The sequence below is a fragment of the Trachypithecus francoisi genome, unplaced genomic scaffold, assembly GCF_009764315.1.
Source record: "Trachypithecus francoisi isolate TF-2019V2 unplaced genomic scaffold, Tfra_2.0 Lachesis_group19, whole genome shotgun sequence".
NCBI lineage: Eukaryota > Metazoa > Chordata > Mammalia > Primates > Cercopithecidae > Trachypithecus > Trachypithecus francoisi.
Window position 1 is genome coordinate 4,684,636 of NW_022681464.1, and position 22,379 is coordinate 4,707,014.

The window sequence follows — 22,379 nt, forward strand, 5'->3', positions numbered from 1 at the left end:
GTGATTTCCCAGGCTAGTCCTCTCGTCTGCTGGAGAAGAGGTTCACTGAAGCCTTTGGGCCCTCTTCAAGCCATCCCCACCCACCCAGCTAAGTACTTTAGACCAGATCTCACCGCCCACCCTGTAATGTACAGCCAAGATTGACGGCTGTGATGTGTTCTGATTGATGGCTGTGATGTGTTCAGATGCAACTGCCTTTTGGTAATGATCTGGCTTTCTTATTGTTTTGTCGACGGGGACCACAGGAGAACGACAGTCTGAGATACTCGGCCTTTGTTTTGTTTGGGCAATTGGCTGCCTTTGCCGGGAGGAAATGGAAAAAATTTTTCACTGGTCAGGTTAAGCAGACACGAGATTCCCTCCTGATCCATTTACAGGACAGAAACCCCCAGGTTGCCAAGGTAAGACCTTGACTCTGCAACCAACAGAGTGACATCTCCATGCTATTCATAAAGGGAGTTGCGAGTTGAGACGCCAGACCCTGCTAGCACTGCTGTAGATACTTAGCAGCATTTCTGTATGCATCCTAGACAAGGTGCCTCTTCAGTGTGTAATCTCTCTTTGAGCAAGAGTGTTATTTTCCATCTGCCCCACCTGCCCAAGCCCAGTACTTGTCAATGCTAGATAAGCTCAGGGTAATGGGGTTGGGGGCAGAGAGGCACAGATTTAATCAATGGTGCAGCAGCCCACATAATGAGGATATTTATTCATGCCCAATTAGCTTTTGTCATTGTGCTTTGTATAGATTTCCCACCTATAGCTGCTTTTCTTTTCTTTCTTTTCTTTCCTCCCTTTCTTCTCTTTTTCTTTTCTTTCTTTCTTTCTTTCTTTCTTTCTTTCTTTCTTTCTTTCTTTCTTTCTTTCTTTCTTTCTTTCTTTCTTTCTTTCTCTTTCTTTCTTTCTTCTTTCTCTTTCTTTCTTTCTTTCTTCTTTCTTTCTTTCTTCTTTCTTTCTCTTTCTTTCTCTCTCTCTCTTTCTTTCTTTCTTTCTCTCTTTCTCCTTCCTTCCTTCCCTCTCTTTCTTTGTTCTTTTTTTTTTTTTTTTGGAGACAGAATTTTGCTCTTGATGTCCAGGCTGGAGTGCAATGGTGGGATCTCAGCTCACTGCAACTTCAGCCTCTGGGGTTCAAGTGATTCTCCTGCCTAAACCTGCTGAGTAGCTGGGATTACAGGTGCCCGCCACCATGCCCTGCTAATTTTTTATATTTTTAGTAGAAATGGGATTTCACCATGTTGGCCAGGCTGGTCTCGAACTCCTGACCTCAGGTGATCCACCTGCCTCAGTCTCCCAAAGTGTTCGGATTACAGGCGTGAGCCACCTCGCCTGGCTCCACCCATGACTTATTAATTTCTTCTGGTAGTTTTGTTTTATTCTTGGAGAAAATGTGTCCTAACAAGGTTGGATCAACTTCAGGCCTGCTTTGGAGTGGGACTTGGTGAACGTTTCAAACCAATTGGGAGCAAAGCTTTCTACCAAACCACTTGCCTTCTTTAAGTTACTGAGACAGAAATTAAATTTCGGAATCCAGTACTACTTTTGATGAGATAATAACAAGGGCTGTGCTAAACTATAAAGCTATGCCCTTCCCACCAGTCCCCAAATTATAGACATGGCCATCTTATAAGTATACATCCTTTAAGATTCAAATGTTGAAACTACCTGGAAGTTACTTTCACACTTTCAGCGGCCCCCTGACCACAGATTGGGTGCGATCCTCTGGGATACTTTTCCTTGCTTGGGATTATAGAATGCTCTAATAAATAAAATAGTAACATTATTTTTCTCAGGCTTGCAAAACAACATTTCGAGCCTGTTCTCCATATCTGAAACTAAGGAAGGAATACAGCTTCCAGAGTGAAGAAGATCAAAGGAACACTAAGCTCTACCGGCAGCTGGTGAGTGAGCCAGGATAGGAGAGAATTCTCTTCTGGTCCCTGCCCTCCTGGTGGTTAACACGGAAGGTGGCCAAGCACGAGAAAGAGATACCCCTCATAAAATGACTCAGGCCAACTATGTTTTTTTCTTTCTTTTTTTTTTCTGGACAGAGTCTTGCTCTGTTACCCAGAGCAAGTGCAGTGACACCATCTCGGCTCACTGCAGCCTTCACCTCCCAGGTTCAAGCGATTCTCATGCCTCAGCTTCCTGAATAGCTGAGATTACAGGTGTGTGCCACCACACCCGGCTAACGTTTGTATTTTTAGCAGAGATGGGATTTCACCATGTTGCCCAGGCTAGTCTCGAACTCCTGATCTCGAGTGATCTGCCTGCCTCGGCCTCCCAAAGTGCTGGAATTACAGGTGTGAGCCAGCATGCCCGGCCAGGCCAACTATGTTTTGATTGTAATTGACCCATCATACAACATAAATGACAAAACGCCTAGAGGATCAAGCACAAGATATATTGGCAGTTCCAGTTCAGGTCACTAGCTGGATGCAGGTGATGCCTCCACCTCTCCTGCTTATCCACGTGCCCTGCACTGACCACTGCCTACTAGTTATATAGTCAAGGAAGTTTGCTGAATCCCGCCCTCATGCATACCTTTGCTAATTTCTTTCAGAGCCATTATCATCCAGAGATCCTGCAGTTCTTCTACGCAAATAAAATTCTGTAAGCGCAGAGCAGCAAGGAAATGGTTCTATGTGAGTGCATTGCTGAGCCATCGTGTTCCCCTGTTTTATCTCACTGGATGCCTCTTCTGCGTGCCTCTTGGGATTGTAATGGAAAAGAGGGTGCTGGGAGAGCAATCAAAGGCAAAAGTAATACATGGAATAGTATGATTATATCTAAAGTAAAATTCTAGACTGCTTTCACTTATTTCATTTCCTCCCCATACAAATTTGATGAGCAGGTACACACTTTCTTTAAAACATTCCAAGTGTATATAGATTCAGTGCTTATTTCTCAGCTTTTTCTTTCTTAGGTTCATCTCTGTCACCTAGCTTTTATTTTTAATACTCAATTTCTGAGGCTTAGGAGAATACTTGTTACCTTAAGGGTTTTGTTTTTGTTTCTGTTTTGTTTTTTTTTTTTTCTGGTTTTTGTTTTTGTTTTTGGTGTATTTGCTATTGATAACTTTTCTTGCCAAGATTTATTTAAAGTTGGCCAAGATACCAAGAAGGTGGCTTGCAGGTGTATCTTTAGCGTCTCATAATTGTAAACAGTCATTGCTTTCAAGATCATCCGAAACAAGAATTAATAGAGAGAAAAAAATACATAAAGCGTGTGTTGAAAATCCTCACGCTCATGATAACTTAAGGGATAACAATAGTAGGTAACACTTACTGAGTGCTTACAATTTAGTGGACGCGGTCAAAGTGCTTTTTGTAAGTTCTATTTAATACTTGCGACAACCCTATGAGGTAGTAAGTACTACTATTGTTCTCATTTTATAGATAGAAAGCTAAGACACAGGGAAATTAGGTAACTTGCCCCAGATAACTCAGTAAACAGTGGAGCTGGAATTCAAATGCGTACGGTCTGATTTCTTGAGCCCATACTCAATAACCATGCCATCCTGCCTGTCCGTGGAATAACTGATGGATGGTTAGAAATGTTAAAAACAAAACAAACGCAAACGTCTCTGCTTCTGCTCCTCTACTAAGCCCAGCTAACTTTTGCTTTTATATGTACTAAGTATACATTTTCGTTAATTTATGTGAGCTGAGTGTATGTTTTTATTAATTACTTTTTGGCTATTAATGCCAATTATTTTGGTGATCAATTCTAGTTATCTGAGGAGTCACATCACTCATAAAAATCCCAAGAAAAATCTCTTAGTCCTGCTCACCCTCCCTCCAACCAGATTGCATCCCAAGCTTCTATAGAAACTCTGGTACCACCCCTGAACTCAGTATCCAGGCCACACCCAGAGTGTTTTGTTCAAGACAATTTAAAACACGAGAGATTATAAAAACTACAGCGGGATCTTAAACGGCATTCTGAAAACCAGGAACTCAATTTTCTGCTGTAGCTCCCAGGGACAGGGTGGTGCGACACAGATGTGGGGGTGAGGAGAGGCCTAGGCGAGATGAGGATGTGGGAGATGGCAGACGGAGTGGCAAGTGCCAGGCAGGAATGGATTTTCTTCCTTCCTGTTTTGAATCTGAAGAACATGACAGCAAGAGATTTTAGGAGGGACACAGGCTCAAGAGGGTGTGGGTGGTTCTGAGCTGTAAGCCCGCTGCCCCTCCCAGCACCTGCTCCCCGGATGTTGGCCTCTTCGATTTTGTTGCAAGGTTGGTTTAAACTTGATGCAGTTCCATTAAGTGATCAGTGAGTGGTCTGAGAAATGACTGCATGTGGCTGGCATTCAAAAAGGTGGGGATAAGGTGAGATGGGTGGGGCTACGTGGTATAGAGTAGAAAAACCTATGCAGTTAATGTCACTGTATTGGTTAAAATTGTGGAAGATGTGGTTGAATTATTTGACTTTAAGATTTCACAGTAACCTTTTATTTTGGTGGCCCCCAATGAGTCATGCCTGCTGATACTCACGTCCTTATTTAGTCCCTTCGGTTTGAATCTGGGCTGCCTTTGTGACTTGCTTTAATCAGGAGATTGTGATAAATGGCACTATGCTGGGCCTAGAACCCTGGCAGTTTCCTCGTTTGAATTGTGGGGGAAGCCAGCTGCCACATAAGAAGTTGAACTACCAGGAACAAAGGAGAGTGCCTGAGATCACCATGTGAAGGAGAATGGAGACACCCAACCCACAGCAGAGTCTAAAGCCCAGACACATGACACAAGTTGTCCCTTCCAGCCAGACCCTAGCCGCTGAAGCTACTCCCGTTGATACCATATGGAAAAGAGACAAGCATCTCTGTCAAGCCCATCTCAATTGCAGAAGCATGAACAAGGAATCAAATGATTGTTGTTTTAAGTCATTAAACTTTGGGATAATTTGTCACACAGCAATAAGTAACCAAAGAAGATTCCTTATTATTAACTGTTATCTTGGCTAATTTTGTTTTGCTCTTCATAAGTTCTCTTTGAGTTTAAATTCTATTTCCAGAAATTTATGTTATCATGAAATTTGGTGGCAAGAGCAAGGGACCATGTTGTTTTGGTTTGTTTGTTTTGTTTGTTTTTTTTCTGTTTCTCACCATACCTATCACAGGGCCTGGCCACGTGATTAAGGAACATTTGCTCAATGACTAAATGATTCCAATTTGCAGAGGGAATAAAGTCCAACATTCAGTCTGCCATTTCAGGCTTTCAACCTTCCTTTTCTTCTGTTACTCTCTTTGCTTCAGCCAAGTTTGGGTCTTTTCTCTTCTCTCAACATGTCTTGGTCTCCTACACCCCCTCACCTTGGCTCATTCTGCTATTTCTGTGTTGAGTCCCCTCACCTGTGCACACCCACCTAGACTCACATGCACACACACACACACACACACACACACACACATTTCATATGTATATCTTATCTGTACTCCAACGCCTAGGTGGAAGTCCTGATCCCCCCAGTCAGGGAGAGCTCGAGTCTCTGAATTCCCAGAACATTCTAGCGATATTATACCACTTATATCTTATCTGAAAGGTTTTTTTTTTTTTGTTTCCCTATATGTCTTTTTATGGTTTTTTTTTTTTTTCCTGTTAAGATTGAAACTACGGAAGAAGGCAGGGCTCTATCTTGTACATCATTTGTATCTCCCCAGTGACTGCAAAAGTACTCTGTAAATGAATGTTGATAAGGGGGAAAAATGTCAGAAAGTCATCTGAAGCTGTCACTCCTTCCTGGGAGGAGCCCATTTTGACAAGTAAGAGTCATCGATTTCATTCCTTATAACCAATGTACAAGTTACTTTTATGCTTGTGCATTTCAAGTTTCCCCTTCCCCGTGTTTATTTGAATGCCAACCCAAAGGTAATGTTTTGACATTTCTTAATTTTGAATATTAATTTTGAACCTTATTGAGCAGTTGAATGAAAGATAGAAAAAAGGAATGTTCAAGTGCCCCACCCCCCATGCTAAGTGCTCAGGGTAGACCTATGCTTGGTCCCCTGTGTCTCCGGCACTCATGAGATGGGTCTTTCTTTCTTTATTTTTATTTTTGAGATGGAGCCACACTCTGTCACCCAGGCTGGAGTGCAATGGCACGATCTCGGCTCACTGCAACCTCCACCTCCCAGGTTCAAGCGATTCTCCTGTCTCAGGCTCCTGAGTAGCTAGGATTACAGGTGCCTGCCACCATGCCCAGCTAATTTTTGTATTTTTAGTAGAGATGGGGTTTCACCATGTTGGCCAGGCTGGTCTCGAACTCCTGACCTCAAGTGATCTGCCCACCTTGGTTTCCCAAAGTGCTGGAATTACAGGCATGAGCCACTGCATCAGGCTGAGATAGGTCTTTCTTAAAGGGGAGAGGGTAGTGGTGGAGAGAGAGGAGAGAAAATGACAAAGGAGGGGGCTGAGAATCTAACAGGTGTGACCAATTCTGCTAATCAATGAGAGCAGAAGCCTGTGAACTTCCAGTCAAGAGACTACTTAATTGGGGGAACGCTTTATACGTTATAAAAAAGCACTGGAGTGTTTTGAAAGTGAGAAACAACATGTAGGGTAGGTAGCAGTTAGTGTTGTATGGAAGACAGATATTTGTGCGTTTCTGCGTTTTCTAAGTTTGCTGCAATGAGCATGTATTACTTTTATAGTTATAAAACACATGCAAAAGTGCCCTTTTAAAATGAAAAAAAGTCCATGAGTGTAAGTGATATATATGCTTTGGAAAGCCTAGGACAGTCATTGTTTACTCTTGGTAGTATGTGTTTGCCTTTGTCCTTTTGAGACATTTTGTTTTAATCTGTTGATGACAATAACCTGTTGATAATATAACTTGATGACAAATAAAGTGACTTATGATTGATTATCATTTTATTTATGTTACTGAACTTACATTAATTTTGTCTGACTACAGTAGAGTAAATCTTTTGTTCCTTTATTTACGTGTTAAATGGTTTCAGAAAAACCCTGGGTTCTAGATAAATCCAACACATCCTAATTTACTGAGGAGAGATGATTTGATATGCAAAGACACCTATTATTTACCAAGTTAAGCACAGACTCCCAAGCCAGACTTCTAAGATTCCTTATAATAAACACCAACCTAGAATTTCCCATGATGCTTCCTCATTTCCTACTGTCTGGAATACTTTCCAGTTCCTTGTTTCTATCAGCCATTCCCTGGACTGATTCCAAATGCCCTTTTCTTCAGAGGTAGAGCAGAGCTGCTAGGAGGATGCAGCCTGGCTCTGCCATTTAGCCAGGTGTGAGCAAATCAGCGCATCAAGCCTCAGTGTGCTGATCTGTGAAATGGAGATGATAACCCAATGCATAGAATTGCTGGGCTGCAAAGATTCAATTAAGTCACACTGAGCACTCTTGGTATATAGAAGGTGCTCAGGAAATGTTAATTATTTTTGTTCCTCATTCCTAACACACTCTCCAGACAGTATTTCTGCTCTTCTTGAAGCTGCCCAGGTCTTCAGACAGGTCCATTGGTATTTGAGCGTTACCCTGATCCACCAGTCCTGGAGATAGCCTCCGTATCCTTTATTAGTTCTCCAAGAATGTGGCTTTGAGCCTTGCCTGATATGGGTGTTCAGTAAAGATTGGTTGAATTCATCGAGTTGCAAATGCTGACTTTTGACCAAGTAGGAATCTGTCACCTGATAGGTTTTGGAATTTTTATAAAGATAAGAATCATAACAATGAGAATAGCAAGTGGTTCTTTCCCACTCCACCCTTTCAGGTGCTGTGATTGCTCAGAGCGGGAGCAGTGCCTTTTTACACTCTTGAGATGGTTTCAATAGATCCTGTTCACTCCATCCTAATATTCCCAACAGCTCTGTTAAGAATTCCGTATTGTATCTTTTAAGCAAGCTCTTGTTAATAATTAACACCTCACCTTCTGTTTCTGAGGGTGATGCTATTAATCATGTTCCTTTCAAGCAGATGACTTTCCTACAGCAGTTTGCAAATGTTAACTAGGTAATGGCCCAAATGTCTCCCTGCAAGAAGAAAATGTTTTTCAGAAATGCAGATCAGAGAGTTAAAAATGTCATTTCCTAAGTGACACTGCTAGAGGCACATGCCTTTGCCACAGCAATAATGCGATCAGAAATCCAAAGCTTTTCAACATGCCGGCCTGACTGCATCAGCAGATATAACCAGCCGCTGGAAGAGGAGAGAAGCTCAATTCTCAAATGTGACATCATGCCGGACAAAAGGACACTACATTTGGTATTAGAAGACCTGGCTTTACACTCTAACTCTATCATTTACTAGCTGGTTATCTTGAGCAAGTCACATAACCTTTCAGAGCCTTGGGGTCTTCATTTGTCAAGTGGAGGTAAAACCCACAGCACAACAGACTGATGATCAGATGAAACAGCCTGTGTAAACTGTGGAACATTACTCCCAAATGGAGTGTTCCTGTTTGCATGGTAGCCACTCATGATCGGAGCCTATTTATACAAGGTGAAGGGTGGAGAGAATGAAATAAGATGTTAACACAGATCTCATTTTATTTATTTAATTGAGACAGAGTCTTGCTCTGTTGCCCAGGCTGGAGTTCAGTGGCGCCATCTCTGCTCACTGCAAACTCCATCTCCTCAGTCCAAGCAATTCTCCTTCCTCAGTCTCCCAAGTGGCTGGGATTACAGGCACAAGCCACCACGCCTGTTAATTTTTGTATTTTTAGTAGAGACGGGGTGTTGGTCAGGCTGCTCTTGAACTCCTGACCTCAAGCTATCTGCCTGCCTCAGCCTCCCAAAGTACTGGAATGACAGGTGTGAGCCACTGTGCCCAGCCTACTTGTGGCCAGGTGCCACAGATTTTAATTTAAAATAAATAATAAAATAAATAATAATAAAATAATATAAATAAATAAATAGTATAAATAAAAATAAATAAAAAATAAAAGCACCAAGTAATCACTATACATAAATATCTTAAAAATATAAACTCAATAAAATTCGGTAGATACATTATTTTACATAAAGTTGTTTGTTCCAGATACTAAGTACCCATTACATGTCAAATAGGATTCAGTTTACAAGTTTAACACCTACCTATTTTGTACAATTTAGTTATATCCAAACTTTTTTGGTATGATAGAAAGAATAACATTCAGAAATTGTGGAAAACCTGACTCTTTTCCTTTAAGTTACTCTAATAGTAAGATCAAGTTTAAGTAGCCTGGGTGTGGTGGCTCACGCCTGTAATCCCAGCACTTTGGGAGGCCGAGGCGGGCGCATCACGAGGTCAAGAGATGGAGACCATCCTGGCCAACATGGTGAAATCCCGTCTCTACTAAAAATACAAAAGTTAGCTGGGTGTGGTGCGCAAGCCTGTAGTCCCAGCTACTCAGGAGGCTGAGGCAGGAGAATGGTGTGAACCCAGGAGGCGGAGCTTGCAGTGAGCTGAGATTGCACCACTGCACTCCAGCCTGGTGACAGAGTGAGACTCCGTCTCAAAAAAACAAACAAAAAAAAGTTTAAGTCAAAAACTAACTAAACTCCATTAGGGAAAAATGAAAATTTTATATGTTTGGATTTAAATCTACTAGAGTGACAGTTGATTTACTAGCTCCCAAAAAGCCTGAGAAGAGGAAGTCTAGGAATGTGAAATTTTCTGATGAGTAAGATCTACACACTGTGCGGAGTGATGGATTAAATTAATTCAAAGCTAGTGAGCTTATTTTACAACTTAAGGGAACAAATTCAATTTCCTAAATAAAAATTTTATGACTTAAGGGAACAAACACAATTTCCTATAGTAAACACGGTTTGCTTATTTACATGGTTAAATGATTTATATTTATGTCTGGTGTCCTACCATTAACTATCAGTAAACAAAGAGAGGGTTTTATTATGAAGGTAATGGAATATGCATAGTTAAATCTGTTTAATCTTAACAGACCTTTGCCCTACCTGGATCTGTGATTATTCCAGGACTTGACAATTAACCTGCTCACTCTTACCTTTCCCAAGAAAATTAAGGGCTGGCCTCCCATTTTGGATTTCCCAAGGCTTTTCATTAAATAAGATGGAGACTTACATGTGAACAAATGAGGTCTGCCTAAGAAATTAAAACCTATAACTTCCGGTTTCCCCAGCATTGATGCAAGACTGTCTCCAACTCGCTGTGTGACTGCCCCCAGCTGGCTATAGGATGGGGAGGAGTCTGAGCTGGTGGGGTTGGTTCATCCATCTCTAAGCGGTGTTCAAATCTTGCCCTCTCTGCTTCTGTGCGTTTCTGGAGCTGGAGCCTGTGGTGTGGCCAATGGCAGGCAGCCTGTGGCAGAAAGTTGAACTTTAGAGCTTCTACTTTCAAAGTTCTTTAGATAAGAGAGCAGTTCATGATGATCTCTTAACTGAAGAAATACTGTCAGTAATTTTCATGGATGGGCTTTAAACAAATCATTAAAAATAAGCAACAAACAGACAGGCAAAGCCATTGCCTAGTCTCTAGTTCACTCCTGTGCTTTCCCTACTTCTGGTCCTGCCCTGGCTCCACTGAGTGGAGTAAATCCAGCCTCTGTGACATGTGGAGTCTTGCAGAAAGAGGCAGTGGGCAAGATATCTCATCTGGTTTCTCCCAATGGAGGGTTTGGATAGGATAGGATTTCATGCAGGGTGTGTGTGGTGATGGGGTGGAAATCATTTCTCATCTCAAAACATAACCCCTCCTTCCCCACTGTGAACATAGCCACCCCCAGAGCCTATCAAGCACATCCCTTGCCCTTTCACTTGGGGTAAGCTCTGTTAGGGGAACATGTACTATTCAGCTTAGTCTTCATGCTCTGCCGCTGGGGTATTATCTGCTCATAGCCTGTTACAGCAGGTTTGAAGGCTGCTGGAAGAACTGCAAGTACCTCATGCTGTTGTGCCCTCTCTAGAACAATTTAACAGCATGAGTTGTATTTACATAGTCAATTAGGATTGTTGTACATCTCCCTCCTGCCATGAGACTCATTTATTACCAAATTTAAGCATATTTCTTTGGCTTACGTCTTCCACACTGTTAGGTGTCATTGATTCCAAAAATTTGGGGAGTACATATTTATGTGTGTGTGTGTGTATGTGTGTGTGTGTGTGTGCGCGCGTGCACAGGGTTTGAGTAACGCTTTTGCAGAAACAGAAAGTCTTCCAAATACACACTACTTATCAAGGAACCTGTATTTCAAGGAGTGCTAGAAAATCCAGCAAAGCAGCGATTAAACCACTTCCATCCCACCATGACAAATAGTCCAATCTAGCCAGGATTCCTTTCTTTCTTCTCTCTCTCTCAGCACTTACAATTTGATAACTAACTTTTGGACTCTAGGGACTTAGCTTCTTCCACTCCATAATTACATTCTTAAGAACTCAGTGCCTTGGAGACTCACCAGGACCTTTGCATTCTTTTGATCTACATGAGGAGGCATTCTATATTAAGAACTGCTGATCTTTGCCTGGGACCCTCATTTGGAAGGACTGTCTGAAAGATTCCGCTTGCACAGTTGGCCTGGCATGAGCTAACATCTCTCTTCAGCTGCTGTGGAATGTTCCTTGGGAGACAGGTGCTCTAGCTGTGATTAGGCTGACAGGGACGTCAGCCAGAGGAGGCCTCTGCTTCATGGGGATGGCGCATGCGTGTGGCACTCCTTGTTTCTCGGTAGAGCCCTGCGACTTCCCTTCTCATTTCCCCCTTCTGAAACTCCCTTTCACCAGAGGCCCTCAGCCCCGTATGTACCCCTTGCAGCCCCTTAGCCTGCTGCCTTATACCATGGAGCAGGCGGAGAGCTCCCAGCGTGGGGGACTCCTGCCCGGAGTCGAGGGTGGCAGCAGCCCTCTGTGAACCTGCTCTTTTTGGCCTGGCCTTGACTTTTCTCTGCTGTAGTCAATAACCAATAATTCCACATCCTGTTTTCTGAGGGCCCTGCTCACCCTGACCTCCAAGGAGACAGAGTTGTTGGATTATTATATGTGAGCAGTGAAGCTGGGCGTGGTGGCTCATATCTGTAATCCCAGCACTTTGGGAGGCTGAGGCGGGAGGATTTCTTGAGGCCAAGAGTTCAAGACCAGCCTGGGCAACACAGTGAGACCCCATGTCTAAATATATATATATAATCAATATATATTATATATTAATATATAAATAAATAAATAAATAAATAAATAAATAAATAAAATTAGCCAGGCCCAGTGGCATATGCCTATGGTTCGAACTACTTGGGAGGCTGAGGTAGGAGGATCACTTGAGCCCAGGAGGTCAAGGCTGCAGTGAACTATGATAGCACCACTGTATTCCAGCCTGGAAGACAGAAAAAGACTCTGTCTCTAGAATATGTGTGTGTGTGTGTGTGTGTGCGTGCAGTGATTGTGCAGGATCCTTGCAGGGGATATTTGCATAGTTTCCTGGGCCTCTAGTGTATGCTGTCCAATATGGTAGTCTCCAGCCACATGTGACTGCTGAGTAATTTAAAGATAGCTAGTCTAAATTAAGAAGCACTGTAAGCATATGAAATACACACTGGAAGACTGGGTATGGTGACTCATGTCTGTAATCCCAGCACTTTCGGAGACCGAGGCAGGTGGATCACCTGAGATCAGGAGTTTGAGACCAGCCTGGCCAATATAGTGAAATCTCGTCTCTATTAAAAATACAAAAAAAAAAAAAAATTAGCTGGGCATGTTATCCCAACTACTTGGGAGGCTGAGACAGAAGAATCACTTGAACCTGGGAGGCAGAGGTGAAAGTGAGCTGAGAGTGCACCACTATACTCTGGCCTGGGCGACAAGAGCGAGACTCCATCTCAAAAAGGAAATACACACTGGTGTTTGGACACCTAGTATCAAAAAAAGAATGTAAAAATATCTTATCAATAATGTTTTATATTGATTATATTTTGAGATGACAGTATTTTAATATATCAGGTTAAATAAAAGATATTCAAAGTTAATTTCATCTGTTTCTTTTTAGTGTTTCTTAATGTGGCTTCCAGAAAATTTTAAATTATGTTTGTGGCTTGCATTATATTCCTTTTCATATAGTGCTGCCCTAGCGTATGTTTGAAAAGCCAGACAAGCTACTCCGGAGGCTGAGGCACGAGAACCTTTCGAACCCGGGATGTGGAGGTTGCAGTGAGCAGAGATCGTGCTATTGCACTCCAGCCTGGGTGACAGAGGGAGACTCCACCTCAAAATAAATAAATAAAGAAATAAATAGCCAGGCAGGTGGGGAGAGATTTTGAGCAGGGATCCTGAGAAAGCACATTTTCATAATGCTTTTTTGCGATGCTTACTGGCTCCCTCCAAGAATGAGGGTGGCTCTGATGGGGATTTGGTGGGCAAGAGCTACTGCAGTAGTCTCCTTTCTGTAACGTGAGGTGTGGGGTGAGCAAGGAGGAAGGAGGTAAAAGAGAAAGCTAAATCACTGGCAGAGGCAGAAATTCCTGCCCTTGGACGGGACAGTCATAGCCCTGTTGCATGGTGGGTCTCATCAACTGGGGGCCGGGGCTGGTAGTGCAAGAAAATGCCTGAAAGCTCAACGAATCTGTCCCTCTGCCCCTGGGAAAATATTGGCTAAGTCATTTTGGCACCTGTGGGGATAGAACCAGGCTGGGGCACTGTGCCCCCGCCACCAGCTCTGTGACCTTGTGCAGGTTGCTCTTCTTCCTGGGGCTTCATTTTGCGGATCTTAAATTGAGGGAACTGAATCTGTTCAAAGGCCCCCCCGCCCCCCGACCCGACTCTGCATGCATTATTATGTCACCTCTCACAAAGTTGAACACTTAACCATGTTCCCCTCCAGGCTGAGGGACCCATCACCCTAGTTTGCCCAGGACTGAGGGTTTTCCTGGGTCACAGGACTTTCAGTAATAAACTGGGACAGTCCTGGGCAAATTGGGACAAGGCCAGTTGGGACTAGAAACCAAGAAGTTACCGAATTGTGTGTGTGGGAACAGGGAGGGTTGTTGAACAGGAGGGGACTGGTGGGGAAGCTGCAGAATGGAACGCCCTCTTTCTTCTTCCCTCAGCTGCCCGTGGAGCAGCAGCTATCTCTGGAATGACTGATGGGTGCAGGAATGGGGAGAGAATGTACAGGTGAGTGTTTTTGGCAATGCACTTACATGCCTCTCCTAGCCCTCAGCTGCTGTATGGAGCCCACTAGGCCCGTACGGTTGAGGGTAAGGTCCTTACTGGGTCTGCTTCTGCCCACTCATTCAGTGTGAAGTTACCAGAAACAGACTGTCCCTTCCTGTACCTCCCTCCCTAAGTAGAATCATTCTAGAACCAAGACTATCACAGGTGAATGTGAAAATAGTTGTTATTACTACTTTTATTTTTATTTTTGAGATGAAATCTTGCTCTGTCACCCAGGCGGGAGAGCAATGGTGTGATCTCGGCTCACTGCAACCTCCACCTCCTGGGTTCAAGTGCTTCTCCTGTCTCAGCCTCCTGAGTAGCTGGGATTACAGGCTCCTGCCACCACACCCAGCTAATTCTTGTATTTTTAGTAAAGACCAGGTTTCATAATGTTGGCCAGGCTGGTCTGGAGCTCCCAACCTTCAGTAATCCACTCATCTCGGCCTTCCAAAATGCTGGGATTATAGGCGTGAGGCACCACATCAGGCCTATTCCTATTTTTAAAATTAGGAACTTCTTTTTTGATTAGCAATTATTTTGTATTCTGTTTCCTCAGTACTTGGTGGGGACAGCGCCCTGTGTGCATCAAGCACTGCAGCTGAGTAAAAGGCTGCACTTACAGTGTATCCAAAGCCAGAGCTTTATCCACGACACGGCTTCCTGGGGGCTTCTCTGCAGCGCAGGCCAGGCTGGTTGCTTAGGAATCCCTCAGAGTGGTGGTTAAAACTGCACATTCCTGAAAATTCTGAATGAGTAGGTCAGAGGTAGGACAAGGGAGTCTGTGAGGGTGAGCTTTGAAAAGCGCCTGGTGAGTTTGGTGCACAGCCTGGTTTGGGAGTGAGCAGCGGTTCACAGTCCAGGCTAAACCTTAGAATCACCTAAAAATCCACATGCCCAAGCTGCCCTGCAGATTTATAAAATCAGACTTTTGGCCAGGCGCAGTGGTTCACGCCTGTAATCCCAGCACTTTGGGAGGCCAAGGCGGGCAGATTGCCTGAGCTCATGAGTTCGTGACCAGCCTGGGAAACACGGCGAAATCTCGTCTCTACTAAAATACAAAAAATTAGCTGGGTGTGGCGGCATGTGCCTGTAGTCCCAGCTACTTAGGAGGCTGAGACAGGAGAATTGCTTGAACCTGGGAGGTGGAAGTTGCAGTGAACTGAGATTGCGCCACTGTACTCCAGCCTGGATGACAGAGTGAGACTCCGTCTCAAAATAAAATAAAATAAAATACAATAAAATAAAAAATAAATAAGTCAATCAATCAGACTTTCTAGAGGTAAGATCTGGGTATTAATATATTTTTAGAAAAGCTCCCTAAGAGCTTTAAAAATCTATCAAAGTGTATTGATGAAGACATTATGCTAAAAACAACAAAACAGAAACTAAAGAACAAATACTGTATGATGCCACTTAAACAAGATTCCTAGAGTAGTCAAATTCATAGAGATGGAAAATAGAATGGTGGTTTCCAGGGCTGGGGGGAGCGGGGATGGGGAGTTCTTGTTTAATAGGTACAGAGTTTCACTCTGGGAAGATGAAACAGTTCTGGAGCTGGGTGGTGATGATATTTACACAGCAATGTGAATGTTCTTGTGTCAGTTTGTTCTCACACTGCTATAAAGAAATACCTGTCTGGGTAATCTATAAAGAAAAGAGGTTTAATTGGCTCACAGTTCCACAGGCTCTACAGGAAGCATGGCTGGGGAGGCCTCAGGAAACCTCCTATCATGGCAGAAGGTGATGGGGAATCAGGCCATATTACAAGGCTAGGGCAGGAGGAAAAGAGAGTCGGGTATGGGGGCGGGGTGTGCTACACACTTTGAAATAACCAGATCTCGCAATAAGTCACTCACTATCACAAGAACAGCACTAAAGAAGAAATCTGCCCCCATGATTCAATCACCTCCCACCAGGCCCCACCTCCAACATTGGGGATTACGAGAGATTTGCACGGGGACACGCACCCAAACCATATCAGTCCTCAGTGCCCCCGAACCGTATGCTTAATAACAGTTAAAATGGTAAATTCTATATTATGTATATTTTACCACAATCAAAAAGGGGGTGTTGACTAAAGTGTGCCTTTGTCTTCCTAGTCCCTTAGTTCTCCCCAGAAAAATCGTATTACCCAGTTTCACATTACCTAGTTTCTTTATCCTTCCAGACATATTCTATGCACTTATAAGCACATTGGAATATACGCTTTTTTTTTTTTTAATGGAGTCTCACTCTGTCACCCAGGCTGAAGTGTAATCGCACGATCTCAGCTCACTGCAACCTCTGCCTCCCAGGTTCAAGCGATTCTCCTGCTTCAGCCTCCCAAGTAGGTGTGCACCACCATGCCCAGCTAATTTTTGTATTTTTACTGGAGACAAGGTTTCACCATGTTAGCCAGGCTGGTCTTGAACTCCTGACCTCAAGTGATCCACTGCCTCGACCTCCCAAAGTGCTGGGATTACAGGTGTGAGTCCCCATGCCTGGTCTACATGCTGCCTTTTTAATTTTTAAAAATTTATTTATATCATTAATTAATTTGAGACAGAATCTCGTTCTGTTACCCAGGTTGGAGCGCAGTGGTTTGATTATGGCTCACTATAGCCTCCACCCCCCGGGCTCAAGTCACCTTCCCGCCTCAACCTCCTGAGTAACTGAGAAAGCATTCATAGAGGGGTGAGGTGGGAGTGGAGGGCCAGCTGCCTTCACAGCCCTGGTACCTTGGCTGCCAAACATCTCTAGCCCTGGGTTCTGCACTCACAGCAGTGGTGGCCGTGTCAGTCAGAAGGGGGACACCAAAGCTGCTCGGTGACCAGAGGAGGGCGACAATATCCCTTTTTTTCACCCTCTAAGAGCCATTCTTTCAACAGACAGGTTTAGACTTTCCAGACCACACTTGGAAATCTAACAGCAAAGAAGGCTTTGTTCTGTTGCAGAGGAAGGAGAGGGAACCACTCTTCATAGCAAAGGCATGCAATTTCTTTTCATTCATATCTCCAGCCTTTAAATGGGTATTTGTGGAAGCTTTTTGATGTGCTTTGTGCTAATCGCCTAAGGATTACACTGCCTTGTCATATGGGAGCAGTAGCCTCTGCCCTCCTGTATCTCTGGCCACAGGTGTATCTTTCCACTGCTAAGGTGCCCCAGGCCAGTCCACTCACCTTGGCTTGGGCTACTCCAAGGGAAGCACCTCTCCCTGCTTTCTTGGGCTGGCTAATTTCCCCCAACTGTTTCAGAATCATGCCATGCCCCTTCCGTGTGTGTGTGTGTGTGGTGTGTGTGTGTGTGTGTGTGTGTTTGGAGGAGGGGTGTGGGAAATTCACATAATATAAAATTAATCATGTAACCATTTAAAAGCAACAATTCAGTCTAAGCTGAAATGTACACTGATTATGGGCTCATACCTGTAATCCCAGCACTTTGGGAGACCAAGGCGGGTGGATCACTTGAGGTTAGGAGTTTGAGACCAGCCTGGCCAACATGGTGAAACCTCGTCCCTACTAAAAATATAAAAACTAGCCAGGCATGGTGGTACACACCTGTGATCCCAGCTACAAGAATTGCTTGAACCTGGGAGGCAGAGGTTGCAAGTGAGCTGAGATCATGCCACTGCACTCCAGCCTGGGCAAAAGAGCAAGACTGTCTAAAAAAAATAGTATACAATTCAATGACATTAGTACATTCATAATTTAGTGCAGCCTTTACTACTATCTAGTTCTGGAACATTTTTATCATTTCAAAAGGAAATTCTGTATCCTTTGTTCAGTTACTCCCCATTTCCCCTTCCTCCTAGTCCCTAGCAACCACTAATCTGCTTTCTGCCTGTATGGGTTCCCCTGTCCTGGACATTTCTTATAAATGGAGTCATACAATATATGGCCTTTGCGTCTGACTTCTTTTGCTGAACATGTTTTTAAGGTTCATCCACATTGTAGCATGCATCAGTACTTTACTCCTTTTTATGCTGGAGAATATTTCCATGCATGGATTTACCACATTTTGTCTCCATCTGCCTGTTGATGAACACTAGTTAGATCGTTTTCACTTTTGGCTGCTGTGATAAAGCTGCTATGAACATCAGTATACATGTATCTGTTTGAATCCCTGCTTTCAGGTCTTTTGGATGTATATCTAGGAGTGGAATTGCCAGGTCAAACTGTAAGTCTATGTTTAACCACCAAACTGTTTTCCACAGTGGTTCACCATTTTTCATTCCTGCCAGCAATGTACAAGTGTTCCAACTTCTCCATGTCCTCACAAACATGTATGTTCCATTAAAAAAATTATGTCCATTCTAGTCAGTATGAGGTGTATTTAATTATGATTTTGATTTGCATTTTCCTAGTGACTAATGATATTGAGCATCTTTTTATGTGCTTGTTGGCTGTTTGTATATCTTCTTTCGAAAAATATCTATTCAAGCTCTTTGCCCATTTAAAATATTGGGTTGTCTTTTTGTTACTGAATTGTAAGAGTGCCTTATATATTCCCAATACTAGACTTTTATCAGATATATGATTTTTAAATATTTTCTCCCATTCTGTGGTCTGTCTCTTCACTTTCATGATAGTATCTTTTGATGCAACAAAGTTTTACATTTTTGTTTTTGTGAGACAAAGTCTGGCCCTATTGCCCAGGCTAGAGTGCAATGGCATGATCTCAGCTGTATGCAACCTCCGCCTCCCAGGCTCAAGCCATCCTCCTGCCTTAGTCTCCCAAGTAGCTGGGACTGTAGGCATACACTACCATGCCTGGCTAATTTTTGGATTTTTTTTTTTGTAGAGATGAGGTCTAATAAAAGCCAACTAGATCTTTGAAACTCAATTGGTGGAAATTTTGTTCTTTGATAATCTGAACTTTATTAAGAAAAGAAATTTCTCACTGTTTCTTACTTTTTGTTGTTGTTGTTGAGACTGAGTCTCACTCTGTTGCCCAGGCTGGAGTACAGTGTTGCAATCTTGGCTCACTGCAACCTCCGACTGCCAGGTTCAAGAGATTCTCCTGCCTCAGCCTCCTGAGTAGTGGGGATTACAGGCATGCGCCACCACACTCAGCTAATTTTTGTATTTTTAGTAGAGACTGGGTTTCACCATGTTGGTCTGGCTGGTCTCGAATTCCTGACCTCATGATCTGCCAGCCTTAGCCTCCAAAAGTGCTGGATTACAGTTGTGAGCTACCACGCCCAGCCTATTTCTTACTTTTAATTGGTCTTTGTTTGCCTCTCAATTCTTAAGCCTCCTCTCCTCCAGTAACATTTCCCCACCCCATGACAGCCACCCACTTCTTTTGGTATTTCCTTTACCTTATCACCAATAACTCCACTTCCCATAATCATAGTTTCAGAAACCCTAGGCTCCAACCACAACCTCATATGTCACTAAGGAATTGCAAATTAAAAGAATAAGGTATCACTATATACCTATTAGGATGGCTGAAATCCAAAACACTGACAACACCAAATGCTGGTGAAGATGTGGAGTCACAGGAACTCTTCTTCACTGTTAGTGACAATGCAAAATAGTTCAGGTACTTTGGAAGACAATTTAGCAGTTTCTTACATAGCTAACATAGTTTTAACATATGACCCAGCAATCACACTCCTAGGTATTTACCCACATGAGTTGAAAACTTAGGCCTACACAAAAACCTTAACACAAATATTTATAGCAGCTTTATTCATAATTGCCAAATTTAGAAACAACCAGAATATCCCTAATATATATGAATGGATAAACAAACTACAGTACATTATGCAACGAAATATTATTTAGTAATTTAAAAACGAGCTGTGATGCCATGAAAAGATATGGAGGAATCTTAAATGCATATTGCTAAGTGAAAGAAGCCAATCTGAAAAGCCACATACTATGTTATTCTAAGTATATAACATTCTGGAAAAGTCAAAACTATGAAAGATCGGTGGTTGCTGGGGGCTAGCAAAGACAGAAAAAGGGTAAACTTGTAGAGTACAAAGAATTTTTAGGGCAGTGAAGCTATTCTCTATGATACAGTAATGATGGATAGATGCCATTATACATTAGTCAAAACCACAGAACTGTACAAACCAAAGTGTGAGCCCTAATGTAAACTGTGGGGTTTAACTAATAATAGTGTATCAATATTAGTTCATCAACTGTAACAGATGTATCACACCAAGGCGAGATATTAATAATAGGGGAATGGATAGGGGAAAGAAGGAAGTGAATGGGAATTCTCTGTATTTTTTGTTCAATTCTTCTGTAAACCTAAAACTCTTTAAAAAAAATTTAAACCTCAGCCAAAAAAAAAAAAAAAAAAAAAAGGAGAGAGAGAGCAAATACTTTTTCTGTGCCACTGTTCCCTTTTGCTGTCTTTGAATGTTGTTTACTTGAAAGTATAATGCTGAGAACTGCTGTATCCATCCCATCTTGCAACTGTGAAGGCACAAAGTGGAGAACAAAATTCAGCACCTTGAGGTGAGCAGAATTAAACAAAACAAAACAACAGTAAAATTGTTTTTAAAGACATTGAAGGTTTGGATTAACTGTCCCTGAAACTCTCCTATCTCCAGACTTCTTGCTGTAAGAAAATAAATTTCTCAGAGGGCATGGTGGCTCACACCTGTAATCCCAACTCTTTGGGAGGCCAAGGCAGGTGGATCACCTGAGATCAGGAGTTCGAGACAAGCCTGGCCAATATGATGAAACCCCGTCTGTACTAAAAATACAAAAATCAGCCAGGTGTGGTGGTAGGTACCTGTAGTCCCAGCTACTTGGGAAGCTGAGGCAGGAGAATCGCTTGAAACCAGGAGGTGGAGCTGAGATTGCACCACTGCACTCCAGCCTGGGTGACAGAGCGAGACTCCGTCTCAAAAAAAAAAAAAAGAAAGAAAAGAAAGAAAGAAAATGAATTTCTCATTATTGTGTTTAATTGGTCATTTGACTGCAGTTGAAAGCATACTAATTAAAATATGACAATTACCCCATTTCATACATAGGTAAACTGAGGTTAGAAGTTCAGCTACTTGCCCAAGAACATACAGTTAGAAAGTCTGTGATTCAAGCCTGGTTTTCCTAACTCCTGACAGTCCGGTCTTTCAATCTAATGTGCACTTCTCTTGTATGTGGGCAGAACATGTGACTTGCTTTTAGCCAAAAGAATATGACAAAGGTGTTAGAGACATTCTTGTTGCTGGATTGATGAAGTAAGTGGCCATATCATAGAAGAAAAGAACTGTAGGTAGTCTCTAGGAACTGCAGGGGACCTCTAGGATCTGATGGTGGCCTCCAGCAGATAGCACACAAAAACCCTGGAACTTCAGTCATAGGGTCCAAGGAAATGAATTCTGCCAGCAACAAGAATGAGCTTGGAAGCGGATTCTTTCCCACTCAAGCCTCTAGATGAGGAGGCAGCCGGGCTAACACACTGGGTGCAGCCTTCTGTCCCCGAGCAGAGGACTAGTTAAGCTATGCTTGGACTCCTGATATACAGAAATTGTGAAATAATAAATGGATGATGTTTTAAGTTGCTAAATTTGTCGTAATTTGCTACACAGCAATAGAAAATGAATATACTATCCTCTGCACAAGCCACATTTTGATTTTCCACAATTATCTAAATTATGTTTTACAAATTCTGACATTTACACAAATATCAGATCTTATATATTAGATGAGTAAACAATGGTTCTGGAATGAAGCTAGCAAGAGTTCTTATCTTTTTGCTTTGAGCTGCAGGAAAATACAAAGAGGTCTTATGAATAGAACATAATTAAATCGTCTTTCTTGAGACCTTGTGTCAATCTGATTAGCACAGAAATTGTTTTTTCATTTGGCTCCTCTGGGTTGTAAATATTTCCTCTCTTCCAACTTCCTTGGAGGATGCATCCGAGGGGAGTGTTCCATAGTATGGAAACACAATTACCTATCAGCGAAGACAGAGCTGAAGAGAAGAAAGGAAAAAGAAGGTGTTTTTTTAAAGGAGTCTCAAGCGTTCAGGATGCATTTGAAAGAGGTACAGACTGAAGATGAATGGCTACCCATCTAGAAAGAGGAGAGCAGGCATCCCTAATTCCCTTCTCTTCCTAGCAGCTTTATTCATAATTGCCAAATTTAGAAATGTACCTGGGGTACATGAGGGAGAGGGAAGAGTGTCCTCTTTCCCTCTTCCATCCTTGCATTCCCAAGTCCCAGTAACCTTGGCAGGTCCTGCCATGAGTGCCAAAACAGTTTGTACCCATGAAGCAGGGAAGACCTAGAGAATAGGAATTATCCGCTCT

The 22,379-nt window shown here is 42.7% G+C and overlaps 1 protein-coding gene across 4 annotated transcripts in view; it reads left to right on the forward strand.

The window, feature by feature from the left end:
- The window catches only part of MRO (maestro), a 45,878-nt gene extending 42,119 nt beyond the window's left edge, over nt 1–3,759 (forward strand). For all 4 annotated transcript variants that reach the window (XM_033177709.1, XM_033177711.1, XM_033177712.1 and 1 more), the window contains 3 exons: nt 246–401; nt 1,788–1,895; nt 2,558–3,759. In XM_033177709.1, the coding sequence (XP_033033600.1) occupies nt 246–401; nt 1,788–1,895; nt 2,558–2,611 (318 nt within the window). In that variant the 3' untranslated portion in view covers nt 2,612–3,759. The remainder of the gene's footprint in view (nt 1–245; nt 402–1,787; nt 1,896–2,557) is intronic.
- The last annotated feature ends 18,620 nt before the right edge of the window (nt 3,760–22,379 follow it).